At 42.3% G+C, this 18,069-nt stretch overlaps 1 protein-coding gene across 9 annotated transcripts in view; it reads left to right on the top strand.

The window, feature by feature from the left end:
- The window catches only part of ST3GAL6 (ST3 beta-galactoside alpha-2,3-sialyltransferase 6), a 48,910-nt gene that overhangs the window by 4,617 nt on the left and 26,224 nt on the right, over nucleotides 1–18,069 (top strand). For 8 of the 9 annotated variants that reach the window (XM_037378366.1, XM_037378367.1, XM_037378365.1 and 5 more), the window contains one exon: nucleotides 17,905–18,004. In XM_037378366.1, the coding sequence (XP_037234263.1) occupies nucleotides 17,916–18,004 (89 nt within the window). In that variant the 5' untranslated portion in view covers nucleotides 17,905–17,915. Of the gene's footprint in view, nucleotides 1–23; nucleotides 250–17,904; nucleotides 18,005–18,069 lie in introns of those variants that run through there. The other variant, XM_037378370.1, reaches the window with a different exon arrangement.

The raw sequence follows: 18,069 nt of genomic DNA, 5'->3' as shown, positions 1-18,069 counted from the left end.
AGCACTATTAAAGGTAGGTAAGTCCCATGGTTTCCCGGAAGGGCGTCTTGGCTATAGGAGACACCTCCTGCTTGTGGGATGTATGCATCCTCTCCTGAGACTCATGAGAGTCCCAGTGTCCAAATACCCCTCTGTTCAAAACTAGGAGGAAAGTTTCTCTGGAAGCGTTTGCCATCTGGGGAAGTGCTGTGGGAGCAGCTGTGGAGTGTGTAGGCAGGACAGCAAAACCTGAAAGCTGGCAGGAAGATCGTAAGTGCCCAAGCCCTAAGTCATAAACAAGTGGGGAAGGAGATATTGTGGTCTTTTGGCTAGACAAGGTGGTTGGTGAGAAGTTATTTTGATAACGTACTGTGCATGCTGCTAAATAATGGCTTTAGCAATTATGCAGGGGAGTTGCCTCACTGAGGAGGGAAATACAGCAGCTGGCATGGTGATGGGGCTTATTCACAGTGCCAAGCGCTTGAGGGGCTTCTCTGTCACCACTTCTTCAGACCTTCGAAAGCCTACAAGCAGAGGGTTTTAGAGGATTTTGAATGATTGTTTTCTTCCTTGTGTGATCATTATTGATAGAAGATGGTAGGGAGGGGGAATAGTTTTTCTTGTGATAGCTGCTTTGTGCCATGAATGCTTTTATTTTGTCCCAGGCTTGTTTTTGTTGTTAGTTTCTGGGCACACCATGATTAGTGCCTTTCAGTAAAGGTTTGATCCGTCTTCCCAAGAAGAACCTGCTTTGGCTGATATGTAGCTTTTGGGTAATCTTGTGTGTTGCTTGATATGCTGCTGGAGAGGGTGCAGTCAGATGGGTCATTTGACAATAGAACTTGCAAGACCACTGAGTCTCTGTGAGGCAATCCACACCATTGACTCAAAGGAGCTTGTGAGAAAAGGCTCTCATTTTTTTCCTCCATGGTATAGCTTAAGCTGTAGCACAGGATCTTTGTTTTTGTACTTTAAGGTTGTATTACTTATAAGCATGAACAGTTGTTTTTACTGAGTGTATGATGCAAGATACTCCACTGTGGCTCCCTAGTTAAGTGTATTTTTAGGAATGGGATCAAGATTACTCAAAATACCTCTTTTTACAGACGTCTTTTCTTCCAGATGTTTGCACTGTTTTAGTTAAATTGGTTGAAATGTGTGCTCTGTGTTTGAAGAGTTTAATTTATCAAGCTTGTGGCAACTCATTTGTCATTCATTTCAATAATTTGTTCATCAATTTCTCTAGCCTTATAGAGAAGCTAGTAAATAATTGGGAAAGAAATTCATGCAGTAAGTGAGTGTACAGGACATTTTCTTTTCAGTCTCTATTTTCTACTGCTATCAACTCAAAAGACCAAGAGCTCTGTAGCTGAATAAAATCCCTCTGAACCTCCCCCATTATTCCAGTTTCTTCTACTTTTGCTGTGTTATGTATGGCTTCTTCTGTACCTATTCATAGTCTTCAAGGGAGGTTTTCATTTGGTCTGGTAACTTCCTGAAGCATTTAATCTTTCTTTCCATCCTCCTGCTAGAGAAGAACCTAAAACCTCATCTTTTCTTGATGTGTATTGAGGTCAGGAGGAAAATGTAACATGCAAGCTGTTTCTTTTGCAAGTCGCCTTTCAGTAGTGTGTGGAAATTAATCTGTTCTCACTTTGCAGTTCAGTGTATTAATCACTGATATCAGTAACTGCTATTTGTACAGAAAGGTTGAAAAGCTGAAAAGTGATGGGCAGCGTTAGCTAGTGCATGCTATGAAGCAAAAATAGGGAACATGTGGCTTGCATGCGGTATTGCTACCTGTTGAAAAATGCTTTGAACAAATGCAGGTGCAGAATGTGGTAAAATAGTTTGTGGTAGTGCTTCTTACGTTCTGTACTTAAAACATCACATCCTTTTTAAAGTTCATTTTCTTCTGGTGGGGTCACTTGTCAGTGTTCAAAGTCAGTCCTCCTTTGGTCTTGAAGACAAAAGTTAAGCCTTGATATCTCAAAAGGAAAACACTTGACAGTACTGCAACAGAGTGAGCAAATTTTGTGTTCCCTGGGATAACATCCAAAGTTTGTGTGTAACTGTTCTGCGTTGCATCTGCTCCCAGCCCTGGCAGCAGCAGTGGAGCTGCTAGAGCTATTCTTTACATTCCAGCATCCGTGTGGAGCCAGGAGGAGCAAGGCAAAAGCTCAAATAGTCCCCACTTCCTCTGGTTAGGAAGGGAAGGCTGGAAAGCTTGAGGAGCCACAAAGCTGATCCTCCTTCCTGTTAGGAGGACAGGAACAGGGTAATGAAGAAACTGGTTTTAAGAGAGACAGGAATGAAATGAAGTTCAGACTTAATCACCGAAACTGCTCTTAACACCTGTTGATTTACAGTGCAAGTTTCTATTCCCTTAGCAGGAATAGTGCTTTCTTTTAGGCCACTAGTCTGTAGGAAACTTCATTTGTGAGGTGGGTGGCTAGCAGGCTTAGACTTCTATGGACTCTTCAGCTCCCTTTTTTCCAGTTTCTAGCCCTTGTGAGTACAGGTTGGAAACACTAAAATAAGGAGCAGCTGCTGCAAAGCTCTTTGTTAAACTGGATCTGCAGACTGTTACTTTGCAGCATAGCAGTAGCTGTCTGTTGCTTTCTTTCACTACTGCTTTTCAGAGTCCTTTGGCCAGCAGTGAAATGATGATGGTGAGGGGCACATCACTGGCTTACTTGGAGCCTTAGCAGGGCAGGCAGAGAGAATATGCATAAGTAATGGCCATTTAATAGTCAATGCAAAATGTGTGTGTATAAAATACAAATGAGATTGCATATGGGATGGGGGAGGAGTCCCTTTCCTAGGGTAAAGAAGGAATTGAAGTTGTGTTTTTGCCATTATTCGTTTTCTTTTTTCCAATCTAATTGTTGGTTGGTGTAGCTCTCTCCTGGGCAGCTAGCTTTTGCAGGTGTGTTATGCTGACACAGGTTTTTGGCTACACGATGAACTGTGTGGCAGAAATGATCTGTTAGCAGTATACAAGCACCCTTGTGTAACACAAGGGACAGTGTGGGGAAGGAACTTGGGGGTTTTCTTCTCTGCAGTGAGGAGAGAAGAAGGTGCTTGCTGCTTAAGAGCTATTGTTGCTGAATGAAACCACAATCTTATTAATCTTTTGGAGGTCAAAATAGGTATTTCCTGTTTCTTTTGAAGTTCTTGAACCTGCCTGTATACATCCTGCACCAGTATTGTGCCTGAGCACCCTGCAAACACTATCACCTCAATCTTAACGGTGCTTCAGGTAGTCTGAAGTCAACGTACAGGATTGAGATCAGGAGGAGGGTTAGTGGTATAGATGTGAGGTACCCTATAATAGGGTTTGTTTGAACGCAACATTTGCACAAGATTAAATGGAGCCGTAATATTAAATCCACTTGATGAAGTGCCAGAGCAAGTTAGGATTTGTCCGTATTGAACATGTACAAGGCTTGCTAGCATGTGGTAGCTAGTCTTGATCGTGACCCTTGTGTAGACAAGTTACTGCATTCTCATTTGGTTTGCTGGGAAAAGCATGGGTTCTGCTGGAAACAGTTAAGGGAAAACTACAGCTAGTTCTGCCTGCCTAAATGTTTTGCAATATTTAATGAGACAGTGTGACTGTTACTTGCTTCAGCTGAGAATCTGGAAGGGTATGTAAACTTATCCTTCTCCCCACTTGCTTGCCCCCCTCCTCAATTTTATAACCACCCGTGGCAGTTTTAATTCCCCATTCCCAAGAAGTCACGGGCCTCAGGACTGTGTGGCGAAGTGCCCTGTGGCTCAGCAGCTCTGATCTAGCAGTATCACTTCAGTCTCAATTGATTGGTTTCCTGTCCTTTTCTCTGCCCAGGTGCCAAAGCGTGGGTGCTGGCAGACCCATAAAAAGGGTGCTAGAAGGGGTAGACAGGGATGTTATCCTCTGACTCCTATGCTGAACAGTTGTAGGTGCTGCAAGTGAAGTGTGTGGACAAAGGGAATGAACAACAAAATGTGCTGTCCCTAAACAGCATCTCCTTCTGTCACTGCTGGAGACAGACTAGTGGGCTAGATTGGTCTGACATAGCAGAGCGCTTCTTGTGCCTGTCTTGCTCACCTTGCGCAGTGGAGCACAGGCCCGGTGTGTAAACTGGGGTTTGAGTAGCCAGATGGTTAAAGTACTGGTTAGATACCATTTGTGCAATTTCTCAAGACTGACTGCCCTTTCTTGCAAAATATACTAAGTAAATACTGTTATTTCATTTTCATTGGAGCAGTTTGAATGGAATAGCTGTTTCAATTCTTTCTTCTGTGCTAATGGCACACCATAATTTGTTTTCAACTTGAGACATTGATTCTTAGGTAGCTTAGCCTCAAATCTTAGGTTTTGTATTAGTTTAAAGATCTCTAATCTGAGAATGTTTTTCAGAGATTTTTGGAAAGAATAGTGAAGTGAAATAGAATACGCACGTCACTTGAGATTGTATGGAGAATATTTCCTATAATACATACTGGCTTATGTCTGACTTTTTGAAGCTGGGTGACTGAAGTCAGCTAAGACTATCTAGTAAGTGACTGAAAAGGATATCTATAATGTTTAACTTCAGACAACTGTTTTGGAAAATTCGGACACTTAAATGTTTGTGCAAGACTTCAAAATTTTAGCACTTTTTTTAATGGCCAGAGGCTCTTGCAGTAACTCTGCTACACAGTTGTGTGACAAGCCGATATAATGAGACCAGGTTTCTGATGTCTTTCTGCATGTGGACTTTCTGATCTTTGATTAAAGATGAGCTTATGGGGTTTCTTTGTGTTACCCAGCTGCCTGTTTATTTTTGCAAAACTTACGGATGTCTCAATTTGTTAAGTTCCTAATCTCCTGTCAAATTTGACTGAACTTGGCCAAAGGGATTAAAAAAAGTTCTACAGGGAAGGAGAGAACGGATATGCACACATGCATGCAGGATGTGTTTGTCTAAATCTCATTTCATGCTAAAACCACATGCAATAGAACAAAAAGCCTTTTACTGTACTGCATTTCATGCTCTAACGGAGTTCTGCATCATTTGCGGCATGAATAGAATCTGATAGGACACGGTGATGCCAGAGGCTGAGCTGGATTTGGTGTGGTCAGGGTAGCAAGGAAAAGATGTCAGTAGGGACACACCAGAACTTGCTTACAGTGTATCTTGCTCTAGAGGACTACCAGTTTTATGCTGAAGTTCAAGTGTCAGACTGCATGTTTTATCCCTGCTGCAGCGTGGGCTAGCTTGGCTGTGGAAGAGCAGATCTGTGCCACAAAAGCCCATCACCCTGCTGTGACTCATGGGGAGGTGAGCTCTGTTGTTGTCTCGGGGCTTGCTTGTTAATTTTACCTTCGGAGGAGACACCTGAACATCTAGCCCTGGGCAAATCTGACCTTCTGCAAGGATCAGGTAGGGGAGGATGGCTAATCTGTGTAAAGATACTGCAGTCCTAAAGAAACCCCTGTTCATTTTGCTTTAGCAGTTAAGGACTGTTGAAACTGAGGATTGAACAGCAAAAATAGTATTTTACCTACAGCAAACCAGGCTTTGTTTAAGAAATGAACAGATGAAACTGATGGAGGGTGCTGATGATACGCTGGCAGCAGAAGGCACTGTGCGAAGCCATCCTGCAGCAGGGACAGGGCTGCGTGTCTGCAGCCTGCCCCTGGCAGCAAGGCTGCCCAGCTGCTTGGTGACTCCTGGCTCTCAGCTGTGCATCACAGCTGCTACAGGGCAACCCCAGCAGAAGGGCTGTGAGACCATGAGAAATGATGTGTGGGTGGGGTGAAATGCACCTTTGACTCCTCTCGGTTTTAGCCATGACTGTCCGTTTCAAAATAAACCAAACTAATAAAACCCCCAAAACAGTGATACATCAGCTTTCATTTTTGGGGAAGGAAATGGTTTGTAAACGTTCAACCTTGTGTGAGGACTGACGTCTGAAAGCTCTCAATGAGTGTCTCTGTAGTACTGAGGAAAGCCTATAATCTCTCCCAGCATTCCCTACTGACTCACTTAGGCAGCTTTCCTCCCAGACAGATGGCAATTGAAGATTACCATCAAAGATAATTAGTTTTCATCATGTATAGGTAAGGAAGCCAAGGTGCATAATTCAGGGCTGTGAACTCTGCTACTGGATGGATACCCACTAAAAGTTAGCACTGCAATATGGGCTGTTGTAGTGTCACTTTGTATCTCTGTATACACAGAAGTATGTAAATAAACTTATGCATGCTTTTCCACAAGGAGCTGAGTTCCCTTAACAGCAACTAACAGTTGCTCTGTGACAAATTCCAGTTCTGGCTTTGGGTCTTCTAGTTTGCTGCTTTGTCCTGGGTTTTTATTGTTGTGAGTCTGATTTCAGCTTTGTCTAAGGAAACACACAGTTAATGATGCTCTGAATGCTGAAGTCAGATACATCTTTGTTCCCCTTGGAAAGCTCATTGCTTTACAAATAACTTTTTGTTTTTAAAACACAAACACATGTAGACTTACTGGCAACCTTTCCCATTCAGAAAAGATGTCAGTTAGGACTTGCTGTGTTAAATGGTCTTCAGGACTACATTTCGTAACTATGGTATGCCTCATAGCTCTCAATCCTCAGGATAAGTACTGTTTGGATATTTTATGTAGGTAGCTTTTCCTGTATTCACATTTAAGAAATGAAACACAGCACTAAAAGCCTTTAGGGGATCAGCTACAGGCTTTGCTGTAACCTGTACAACGGTTCTTTGTTAGCTCAGAAACACTTCACGTCCACAAAACGTTATGAAGTTGCTTATTAGAGCTTTTCTTCTTATGGGTTTTTTGTTGTTGTAAATAATATTTTTTTGAGCTTTGGTGCTAAGAAAACAATGCTACATATAAAGAAGACTTTTGAAAATAGTTGTAATACTTAACAGTAGTCGGGCTTTTCAAGTTTGGCACTGGCAGTTTGGCTTTAGCTTGCTTATAGTAGTTACCAGTTAAAGTGTGTATTCTGATTAATTTTCAAGATCCAAAGGCAATGTGAATGTATTCATTGCAATGCTGATTTGAGAGTGCTGGAAACATAAGGCATTAACATTATCAGAGAAGCTGCTCACACTGCTAGTGTCCTGCAGCTTTCTCCAGGGCTGGCAAGTTAGCTGCCCTGGAAGACTTCCAAGAGCAGTAGTGTGGGGTAAGTGCTACCACTTATCTCCATTTTCCTTCCTCCTTAAATTAATTTAGCTTTACACTTTTCATGGACTCATTTTGCTGCATTCCTGAGAATCCCAGAGCTCTCTGGCGCACATACATTGCAGCAAATAGAATTTACCACAACAGCAGATTCTGCAATTCAATCTCAAACAGCTGGGTGTTTTTTTTGGGGGGTGGTTTGGTTTTTTTTTTAAAGTAGCTAGAGTAAGATAGGGAGCAATACAGCAAAAATCAGTGAACATAATATGTTTGGGGCTCTGACGGCAGAGGTGCTTTGCATGTTATTTAAATGAAAATTAAACTGTTCAGTTTTGTATGCTAGTAGGAGCACGTTCACAGCTATTTGCTGAGCCTCTTAATCCACACAAACCTGCGTAATGTAACTTCTTGCTTTTTAAAATATGGGGACTAAAAATTCCAGTAAAAAGAGCTGTGGCATCAGATGATGGCAGTCCATGCATATTTGGACTCTTAATCATGACTGGGGCTTGCAAATCCTGCTGTGAAAATTAGTCATAAAAAGATCCCGTGTCTATTTAGGGACAGATTCTGACACCAGTACAGATCAGTATTTATGTTGCTATGACTAAGCGAGAAATTAGTCGGATTTACTTGGGGCTTACTGTTGATGTAGATGGGGAGCATTTAATTCTCCATGTGCTGGTAGTGAAACAAGTAAATTAGCCCTCAGTTATATATATATATGGTTTTTTTTAAACAAGGAAACATTATTCCCGCTGCCCTTGAGAGCTCTGACTTTGCTTGTGAGTGGGGTTTTTTTGGTGACTTATTTTAGCCTAGGGTTGAGATTATTTGTTTTCCCCGAGCTGACTGGTAGATTTAGTTTTTTAATTCCCAGCCATTTTTGTGAGAGTTGAGGTTTAAATTGCTAGCTGTAAATCAGCCAGAGCTGGATGTTTTAGATATCCTAGACATTATTAGAAGACAAAGTGTGCCTTGTTTTAAGGTGAGCCTTAATGCTCTAGCAAATGTGTGTATAATACAAATAAAATTCTCTGGTTGGATCTTTTATTTATTTAGGTTGATTGTGGTTTCTGGGTTGGGGGTGGGGGTGGGAAACTGGTGTGCTGATACGGTTTGGAACTCAGTTGTTCTGAAACCAGGATAATTTGGCTATTTCCAGCCTTTTCTCCCTGCCCTTTTTTCCTTTTTTTTTTTTTTCTTTCTCTCTCTCTCTGGGAAACCCAAGAAGGATTGCGTGTTTGACCACAAGCCTCTCACTCTGTAGGCACTCATGGACAAAAAACAGTGGGTGTGCATGAGTATACTGGTGTTGTAGTGGGTAGTATGTCTTCCTATTAATAATTTTCTGTTTTGCTGAGCATTGTGTAGTGTGTCATCTTTGTCTAAAAGGAGGTGAACAAGCAAAACCACTCAAAATCATGATGCTCTCTTCCTTCAAGAAGAGTAGATCAAGTTGACAGAAGCCTTTTCAGTTATGCAAATCAGGGTATGAGGAAAAAATTGCTTGAACTCTGACCCCCCAGAACACACTGCATGACTTGTTTATATTCCAGTCTTTCTGGAAGAAGAGCTGAAAGGAGAGGGAGAGCATAGGCTGAGAATGACCACCGTGTGCAGGAGGAGCTGTGTGGATTTATAGTACCTGTTCTCTGTGTATTTTGTTCTGTCATGTATTGTACTGATACCTATGATGTATAATATACAAACAGCAGCCTAACTTAAGCTGGCTAAAGCTTTAAAGATTAATCAGGAAGAGTACAACTGGGCTGAAAGAAATGTTTCAACTAAGGCTGTGTTACTGAATTTGTGATTATTTTTTTTAGCAATTAAAAAAAAGCATAGTTAGAGCTGAATTTATGGTGTTTGCTTTGATTAAAGCTTTGGGAGTTCAGGAAGCAGAGCTATCTATGCTTGGCTCATACCTGCTTTGGGCTTTGCATGCACAAGTTAGCTTCTGACCAAACCCAAAGTAGTTGTTCTTGTACTACACTGCATCGCTGTGGCTGTTGGGCATGGCAGTAACTGCTGATCTGTGTTCAAGTGCACAGCAGGAAGAAAGTAAAAAAAAACAAACAAAAGCAACTTGTATGGGGAGGCTTGTGGAGGGACAGTGCAAGGAAAGCATATGGAAACGTCTGTTCTGAATTTCTGTGCACCTTTGCATAAATTGACCAGTTCCTTCTAGTCCTCATCTCAAGGCACAAAAGTGGGCAAGAAGATGAGACTGTGGACTTGGTGTTATTCTTGATTGTAATTATAGACAAGGTTTCTGGAAATCTGTGATACTTAGAAAGCACTACTTAGATGTGAATCCAGTAATTATTTCTCCTCTTCCCCTCAAAACCCATGTTGGATTTGAATCTACCCAGGGCTGACTTTTAAACTCAAGTTGGTAGTGTTTAGCTGTGTATCTATTGTTGGAATGAGCCCCAAACCATTTTGGAACATTAGGGATCATTTTTTTTCTGTCTTGGAGGGGAAATAACTAAAACCAACATTCACCAGCTGAGAAGTATCAAACCACCTGTCTCTTACACATGTAGTTGTGTATATCTACACCATGCAATAGAGCATGTTGTCGCCTTGAGCTGGCTCCAGGGATCCACATTGCACTCTAGTAATCTGAGCGTATGTAAATATAATCAGTGTTAACTCTGATCTTGAGGGTGGTGTAGCAACCCTGTGATAGCCCTAAGCTGGAGGTAATGTGTTTCTGCCTCTCAGTAGGGCTAATTAACTCAGTATCAGACAGTTGCACCAAATACTGCTCCTATTTGAGGGCCATTTCAGTGATACCTAATGCCTGTGCTCCATTGTGTTTTGCTCATCAGGGTTTTCTGGCAGGATGCACTGGTGGATGCTTTGTATTCCTGTTTTTCATCTGTGGATCTAGTATTTGGTGTCAGTGTAAGTGACATTAAATTTTGTATTTGTAGGCCCAAAAGTGGTATCTCTGTGGAACAGCACAGGTCATTGATTGCAGTATGTCTGAGAACAGGATCACAGAACTTCTTTGCAGCCAAAAGGGGAGCTGTTTCAGTAAGCGTTAGTAACCTGACCTAGGCTTGTACATGTGTCGTCTTGCTATCCAAGAAATGGTCTGAGTGCATGCAACCTATCTTCCCCCCCCTCCGCTTTTTCTGTTCCTGCCCCCACAGTGGGGGACATGTAAAAGCTCCTGTGTACTCAGGCAGAGGGAAGGAAGAGCAGTGAAAAAGGAGTTACACCACTGAATAGATGATAGTGCTCTAGATAAAAAGGAGGTAAGAACAAGAGTCTGAACATGGTGATAAGACTGTAAGAGTAAGTCAGTACCTGCAGGCCTTTTGTAGCTTTTGCCAAACTCTCTATTGATGGCATGCCTTCCTGGAAGGTTACAAACCTGTGTGTTTCACATCTTGCCTGAGATCTTGGAGGGCTTAGGTTTGGCTGGAGCAAGCTGCTGTACCCAATTTCTTGCATTTAAAGGTAGCAATGGGAATGAGGTGAGAGCATGGGACTGGAGACAAGACTTGGAGGGGGTGTAGGTGCTACACTGTCTGTTATGCCCAAGACACAAGCATAAACCGTACTTGTTCCTGGGCCTGCCTGCAGCCTTCTGGAAGGGAGCTAACCTTCGTCTTCCACCAGCTGTCCTCTCTAGGTAAATTGAGATTGCAGGGGGTGAAAATTACTACAATAGATCTCACTGGGCTTTGATATTATTATTATTATTTTTTTGAATCGATACCTTTTAGCTGAAGGATATGCCTGTCTGAGAAGAGTTTCTGAGCTTGGAGAGTCACACAAGAGGGAAAGTGATGCGGAGATCTCCTTGAAGATTTTTGGACTGAAATTGTGATTGCGATGAAAAATACTGATTAAGTTGTTCTTCGTCCTTGCTTGACCCAGCTGGTGGGCATGTTCTGGTGAAGAGCAAAATACTGGTGTCTATACTTGAAAGACAAAAATGGAGTAAAATAAACATGAATTGTCCACAGAACAAATGTGTTGCTGTCTCTTGTGGTACAGAATACGTTTCACCATTAGCAGGATGATGAAAGGGAGGGAGCACTTAAGGCCCTAAACCCAGTCTCTTAACTCTTTCAGCCTGTCCTGAATTGGTATGCAGCCACACAACAGGTCAAGTTGGACATAGCTCTAGACAGCATCTCTCCCCAGTAGATTAATGTCTGCAGAGGCTGTGTTTCTGGCTGTAGTAGCTACTAAAGAACAAGGGCTGACTAAATCTACTAAACACTATCACAGCTACTGCTGTGATACTAAATCTTCTGGACCTCATTGCTTGCTGTTGAGTACTTGAATAAAAGATTATCTTGGTATTGCTTTTCAGGTCTTCTGTAGTAGTTGGAGAAAGGGGAGGTGTTAGGGGAAACACTGGAAACCTTCCTTAACAAAGAGAAGCTATCTCTGGAAGAACATAGTCTTTTGTCAGTTATCAGGATGCTGTGGAAGCAAATAGCTAGTCTGGTGTGCTCTTGGAGGGAGGAAGGCTCCAGCTGTCAGTCAGCAAACTCTTTCTGTACTGCTTATCCCCTTGTTGTTGAAAGAGATTAGGGCAGAAAGCCTGAAAGAATCTGATCTTCTAGAGCAGAAAAATCTTTTAACTGCTGGTAAAGATCATACACGTGGTGGGATGGTGGAAGTCCCCAATCATGTTTTGACACAGTAATACTGTGGTTTTTTGGTGTCATGGTTTGTGCCGGCCTTGGGGAACAGCAATAACTGTTTTGGTTTGGTGGGGGACAGGGCATGTTAGCGATTCCAGTTAAGATGTTGTTAAACTTACCACTTCAAAAACAAGTCAGTGTTGTCGGAGAGTTAGAAATGTAGTTTTGATTCAGGGCTACTTTGTTAGGATGATCCAATATATCTACTGTCCTCGTTTAAAGTTAGTATTTCTGAGGACTTCTGTTTCCTGATTAAAATCAAAAGGAGCGTTGGAAATTATGAAAAAAACCTTGAATGTATGAGGAAAGGCACTGAAGTGGCTGAGTCAGACTGCTGTGGTGCTATTGTATTGTCTGCAGTGTTTCCTTCCTGAAGAGGGGGAGAATAAATGAACTATTGCATGTACTTAAGAGTGAGAACTGGAAGAGTTAATGATGAATAGTGCCCAAATAGATTTGGCAGAAGAAATATCTGTGCATGTGCTATAATGTGATCATGTTCTGGCAGCTTGAGACAAATAATGGCATGAGGGAGCTTCCTCTTTGGTTGTCCCTTTTCTTGCATAGTTTATCCACCAGGCATGCACTACATCCTGACCAAAGGACACAGTGCAGCAGGACTGGTGATCACACCCAAAACCCACAAAATACTGACTACATCTTAAGAAGCCTGATATTTCTTTTTAAACTTCTTAGTAAGTTTTTATTTGCTTTTTCTACTGTCCCTTTAATTTTCAAGGTCCACTCAAAGCTTTCAAGCTCACTTTCCTTCCTCCCCCACAACTAGTAAGAGCTAGGAACTGAAGGTCTGAGTGAGCTGAAATTTTCATGCTGTCAGCTAACTGCAGCAGCAAGAAGTCAAACTGTCCCAAGACTAGGTATGTAGCTAAGATTGGTTTATGATGAGTAGTATTTCATTTAGTAGTAGCCACTTTTTACTTAAATATTTATTGTTTAATAGTCAAAGGTGCTTTACAAAATAAGCAGGACAGATGGAAAAGCCTCTTGCATTGTATTATTAACAACCTAATTTTAAGCAAGAAAGCAAAAGGAAGGCTTATAAACAATATGAAAAAGTTGCTCGTAGTGTGGTGGTGTGATCACCCATCCCAACAGCTGTATTTTCCTGTGTGATTATTTTATTCTGTGGCATGGCTGCATCAACTGTATATTTAAACTGAAAGATAAACAGAGACTCTGAGATAGTGGCTCATATTGAATACCACACTTACTGAAGTAGCAGAATAAAGGCTAATGGTAAGTGAAGATGCAGCTCAGCCTGACAAGGATCTGGGTTCCCCACTTCCACCAAGGGAACAAAAATTAGCCTCTGGGCTCATATAGCTAATTTTTCATATACCCAAATGTGTCTCTGTGGTGGGTTGGTGGGAGCTGAGGTGGATCTATCTGTCCATAGGAGATGCAGGCTGACCTCTGAGATCTCTTAATACCATAACAGAGTCAGTCTGGTCTAATTCTGTAATTGTAGCTCAGCTTTGGTAGGACTGTGAAGTTGGACAGAAGAATTTAGCTTAGATTGCTATTAAAAACAGCACGCCAATCTTTTTACAACACTTAAGCATCCCATTGCTTGCTTGCTTTCAGAAAACTGACCAGCCAACAGCTTGAACGCTGGTCACTGGCATGTTGGGTTCCTAGCCCCTTTCATTGTGTGGATCACTGTAGGCTTTTTGGAAAGAGGAGGGAATTGAATAGTTAAGTTCCAGCTTTGTCCTTCTTGTTTTGCTTATCACTGACTGACCTAAGGGCACCATGATCTCTGTCAGTCAGGTGGTTGGGTTTAAGTCATGATGCTGGGTCTTGTGTTGTGATAAATAAGATGGAATGGGACTGTCATTTTACATCTGAACTGTGTCTCCTCAATTACCTATTTTCTTGCATCTCTGACAATGGGAATTTTCTAGTGCAATATGTGTGTTGTGTAAGTTTGTTTTCTTTTGATTAACTTTCTATAACACTCAGCTATTTTAAAATAGGAAGGGAGAGCTGGAAAATGCTGTCATCATTAAATATACACCCAGAATAATTTGTTCCTTAAGGCAATGGTTTAGTTTACTAAACCAGGTTAAGATATTTGCTAAAACGACAGTCTTTCTTGACTGCAGAACATCAAAGCACTGAATGGAGCCAGGCGCTGGGGGATGGGATGGTGAGAAGATTCTTAGATAATTAAAGATCACTTTATGTTCCTGAGAGCTAAGTAGACCCTTAATGATGGGTTTGGGTCCACCCCAGCTCCTACCTTCTGATGTGTGTGCCAGGTTGAATGTCCTATGTAAGATACTGAAAGTTGTTACAGGTTTCTTGTGATCCTGTTTGAAGAATGATGTAGACTTATATTCTCTTGTTCTAATGAATGTTTTGCAGGTTGTATGAATATATTTGTAAATACTATACAAACAGAACTTTTTTACTCTGTGACTAATACTGCTATGAATAATATTTTTGTTTTTAAAGACTGTTTATAGGACTTTTGCCCAAAGACCCTTTGCCTTGTCTTTTCTCTGTTTTGTAGCTTGGCCTGACTTCAGCAAGGTTCTCTTTTACACTGAAGTCATCAAATCGGCAATTTCATCAGTTGTTAATTTAGCAACTTTATCTGAAGAGCTGGTTCTTTATGTTTGGTTGTTTAACTGAAGTTTGCATTGATTGAATTAGGGAGTAAAAAATAAACAGCTGATTTCCACTTTAGTGGGATATTTTAGCAAACCTTTGCACAGCAGCAGAGGGATAAAAATACTGATAATGAAAGGGGAAAAAAAAAAACCACCCCAAAGAGTGCAGCATCTTTTTCAAGTAAATGCTAGAATTGTTTAGGCTTTGATCATTAAGATCATAAAGTCCAACTATTAACGTAGCACTACCAAGTCCACCACTAAACCATGTCCCTAAACACAATACTCGTTCAAGCAGGATTTACTCGAATCCCTACATTTACATGTTTTTTTAAACACTTCCAGGGATGATGATTCAACCACCACCCTGGACAGCCTGTTCCAATGCTTGACCACCTTTTCAGTGAAGACATTCTTCCTAATATCCAAACTAAACCTCCCCTAGCACGACGTGAGGCCATTTCCTCTTGTTCTATTGCTTCTTATCTGGGAGAAGAGACCGACCCCCACCTGTCCACAACCTCCTTTCAAGGTAATTGTAAAGAGCAGTGAGGTCCTCCCTCAGCCTCCTTTTCTTCAGGCTAAACAACCCCAGTTTCCTCAACCGCACTTCACAAGACTTGTGCCCCAGCCCCTTCACCAGCTCCGTTGCCCTTCTCTGGACACGCTCCAGCACCTTGATGTCTTTCTTGTGGTGAGAGGCCTAAAACTGAACAGTCTCAGAGGTGCAGCCTCACCAGGGCAGAGTACAGGGGGACAATCCCTTTGCTAGTCCTGCTGGCCACATGATTTTGGATACAAGCCAGGATGCCGTAGGCCTTCTTGGCCACACGGCCAGCTCATGTTCAGCCAGCTGTTGACCAACACCCCCAGGTCCTCTTCCACCAGGCAGCTTTCCAGCTGCTCTTCCCCCAGCCTGTAGTGCTGTGTGGGGTTGTTTGTTGTGACCCAGCTGCAGGACCGGCACTGAGCCCCGTTGAACCTCATACAGTTGGCCTCAGCCCATCAGTCCAGCTTGCCCAACTCCCTCTGCAGAGCCTTTCTGCCCTCCAGTAGGTCAGAACTCCCCCCCCCAGCCTGGTGGTGTCTGCAGACTCACTGAGCGTACACTCAGTCTCCTTGTTGCAATCATTGATAAAGATGTTAACCAGAACTGGCCCCAGCACCGTGCCCTGGGGAACACCTCGTGTGCCTGGCACCAGCAGGATGTGACACCATTCAGCACCACTCTTTCGGTGCAGCCATCCATCCAGGTCTTTACCCAGCGAAGGGTACACCCGTCCCAGCCATGAGCAACCAGGTTCTCCAGGAGAACACTGTGGGAGATGGTGTCAAAGGTTTTACTGAGGTCTAGGTATACGACATCCACAGCCTTTCCCTCGCCCACTGAGTGGGCCCCCTTGTTGCAGAAGGAGATCAGGTTAGTCAAGCAGGACCTGCCTTTCATAAACCTGTGCTGGCTGGGCCAGATCCCCTGGCTGTCCTGTATGTGCTGTGTGGTGGCACACAAGGTGATGAGCCAATTTCTGTTAATGACACTTGGCTAAACCCGGTAGGTAGGTTTTCTTGTAATGTTCTTGTAGTTGTAGGGAAAGATTGTCGCAAAATTATTGTAAAAAAGTTGGGGTTTGCTCTAGAAGTTGAGGGTAACTGTTGGCAAAAATTTGCATTGACTGTTGAAGGAAGAGACAAGGGAGCTGGAGCTGTAAAGGGAGCAGTGTTACTTCCTGACCAGGGATGAAAGGTTGGAATTGGAACAGGGGCAGCCTATGAGTATTTCATCCAGCACAGAGCAGGACAGCCTGGAGGATACACTGAAGGTTGATAGGTTGTAGCTTGTTTGTTAGGTGGCTTTGTGGTAGATGCTGTTATAAAACCCCATCTGTGACCCGACAAACGCCTGCGAAGGATATGGAGGGTTGGGAAATAAATAGGTCATGGCTTGTTGCATTCAAGTCATTGTAACAAATAGTTCACTGTTAGGTATGTCTTGAGGGGTGAAGCTATGTGAGTGGCAGTAGTTTGCTTCTCAGTTTCTGCTGACAAAATGCAGTGTGCTCTAGTAGTTTCTTGGCCTTAAATAAGGTATGATATTGGGACGTTACTAACATAAAGCATAAATCACTTGGACAACATCTACCTTCGGTTTTATTGCGACCTTGAGTTTTATTGCTTTAAGGCAGTTTAACGCAAGTTTGAAATAACAGCAACTCTAAATATTCTGAAAAGCTACATGGAGTTTAAAAAAAGAAAATTAAAAAGAAAAACCCCAAACCTAAAGCCGAAGGCTCTGCTTTTGGAAAAAGCAGCAGTATGTTTGGATGTGGCTTGGTTTTGATGGACAGTTCTTTGTTACCTTCGCTTTAAAATATAGATGTGCAAGTAGGTGTTTGTGCATTGTGTGTACTGAACTCCTTACCATGGGGGTAGAAGTGGAACTAATAGAAGGATTATAGCTCGTGAGTAAATTTCCACAGTAACTTGTGGCCAGAATGGCTATTTTGGACTTTCACAAGATTAAGCAACAACAGTTCATTCATAGCTGCTGAAAGGGCAGCTCAGTGTGTTAGATGTGAGCAATGCAGAACTTGCTTTTTCCCCAGTGTGTCTTGCTGGATACATGAGCTTCTGATATTTCTCTGGTTTTCTTTTACTAGACTGTGCAATGAAATGAAAACTCTATTTGAAAAATGAACGCTTTTTCTGCTATTTCTCCATAATTAACAGATTCCACAGATTGGGTCCTAACTCGTCTTCCTGATTTAGTGATGTTTGAAAATAGCATTTTTCTGTCACTGTAGCAATGAAGCCTAGCTTGTGTCAGGAGCTGGAGACTGCGCAGGAGATGAGGGTGTAAGCAGACAGCTTCAGTGATGCTTTAAATGTCCAATACCAGACTTCAAGAATATTTGTGATCCTAAAAAAGCTAGTAGCAATTTGTGGCAGCTCATACCCCATTCTCCTTCATTGGCATCAGCCTATCTGCCTCCTGCAAAGTGCCAATGCTTGTTTAACTGTATAATTATGGAAACTGATAGTGGGTGGTGCAAGAAAGAGGAGAAGCACAGGTACCTGTAAAAGCCATTTTCTGACCAAAGAGGCTGGTTTCCTTGGGCTGCCAGTGGACAGAAAGGAGCTCCTACTCCGACATGCTTCTGGAAGAGCCCATCTTCCTCCTGTGTCTGTAACAGAGAACCTAGACTGAGCCCCTGTCAGTGCTTCTGTGCAGAGTATACATATGTGGTAGATGCAAAGCAGTGTTCAGCTCCTGGCACTGGGGCTTTGTGTGAGAAATCAGACTGGAGTGATCCCCTATCAAATTTGTGGTAGTGGAGAATGATTGTAATAATGATGACTTCCTTTCTTAGGTTTCAGGATGCTTTATAGGAGTTAATGTTTAATAGCATAACTGGGATTTAAATTTCTTGTTTTGTTTTTCTTACATTTCAGGTCTACCAGTCATGAAACGAATTCTTCTGTTTTTTATCTTGGCTGCTGCTGTTATGTATGGTATACTGCACGGAAATCTGTGGAGAAATAACCTCTATTGGTATGGCGATGCTTTGTGCATTTATAGTGCAAACATCCTCCTGGCTGCATGAAAAATGTGGTTGT

This window comes from Falco rusticolus, chromosome 2 (assembly GCF_015220075.1).
Source record: "Falco rusticolus isolate bFalRus1 chromosome 2, bFalRus1.pri, whole genome shotgun sequence".
Lineage (NCBI taxonomy): Eukaryota > Metazoa > Chordata > Aves > Falconiformes > Falconidae > Falco > Falco rusticolus.
Note: the sequence above shows the minus strand (reverse complement) of the source record. Positions and strands in the feature narration are given on the sequence as shown.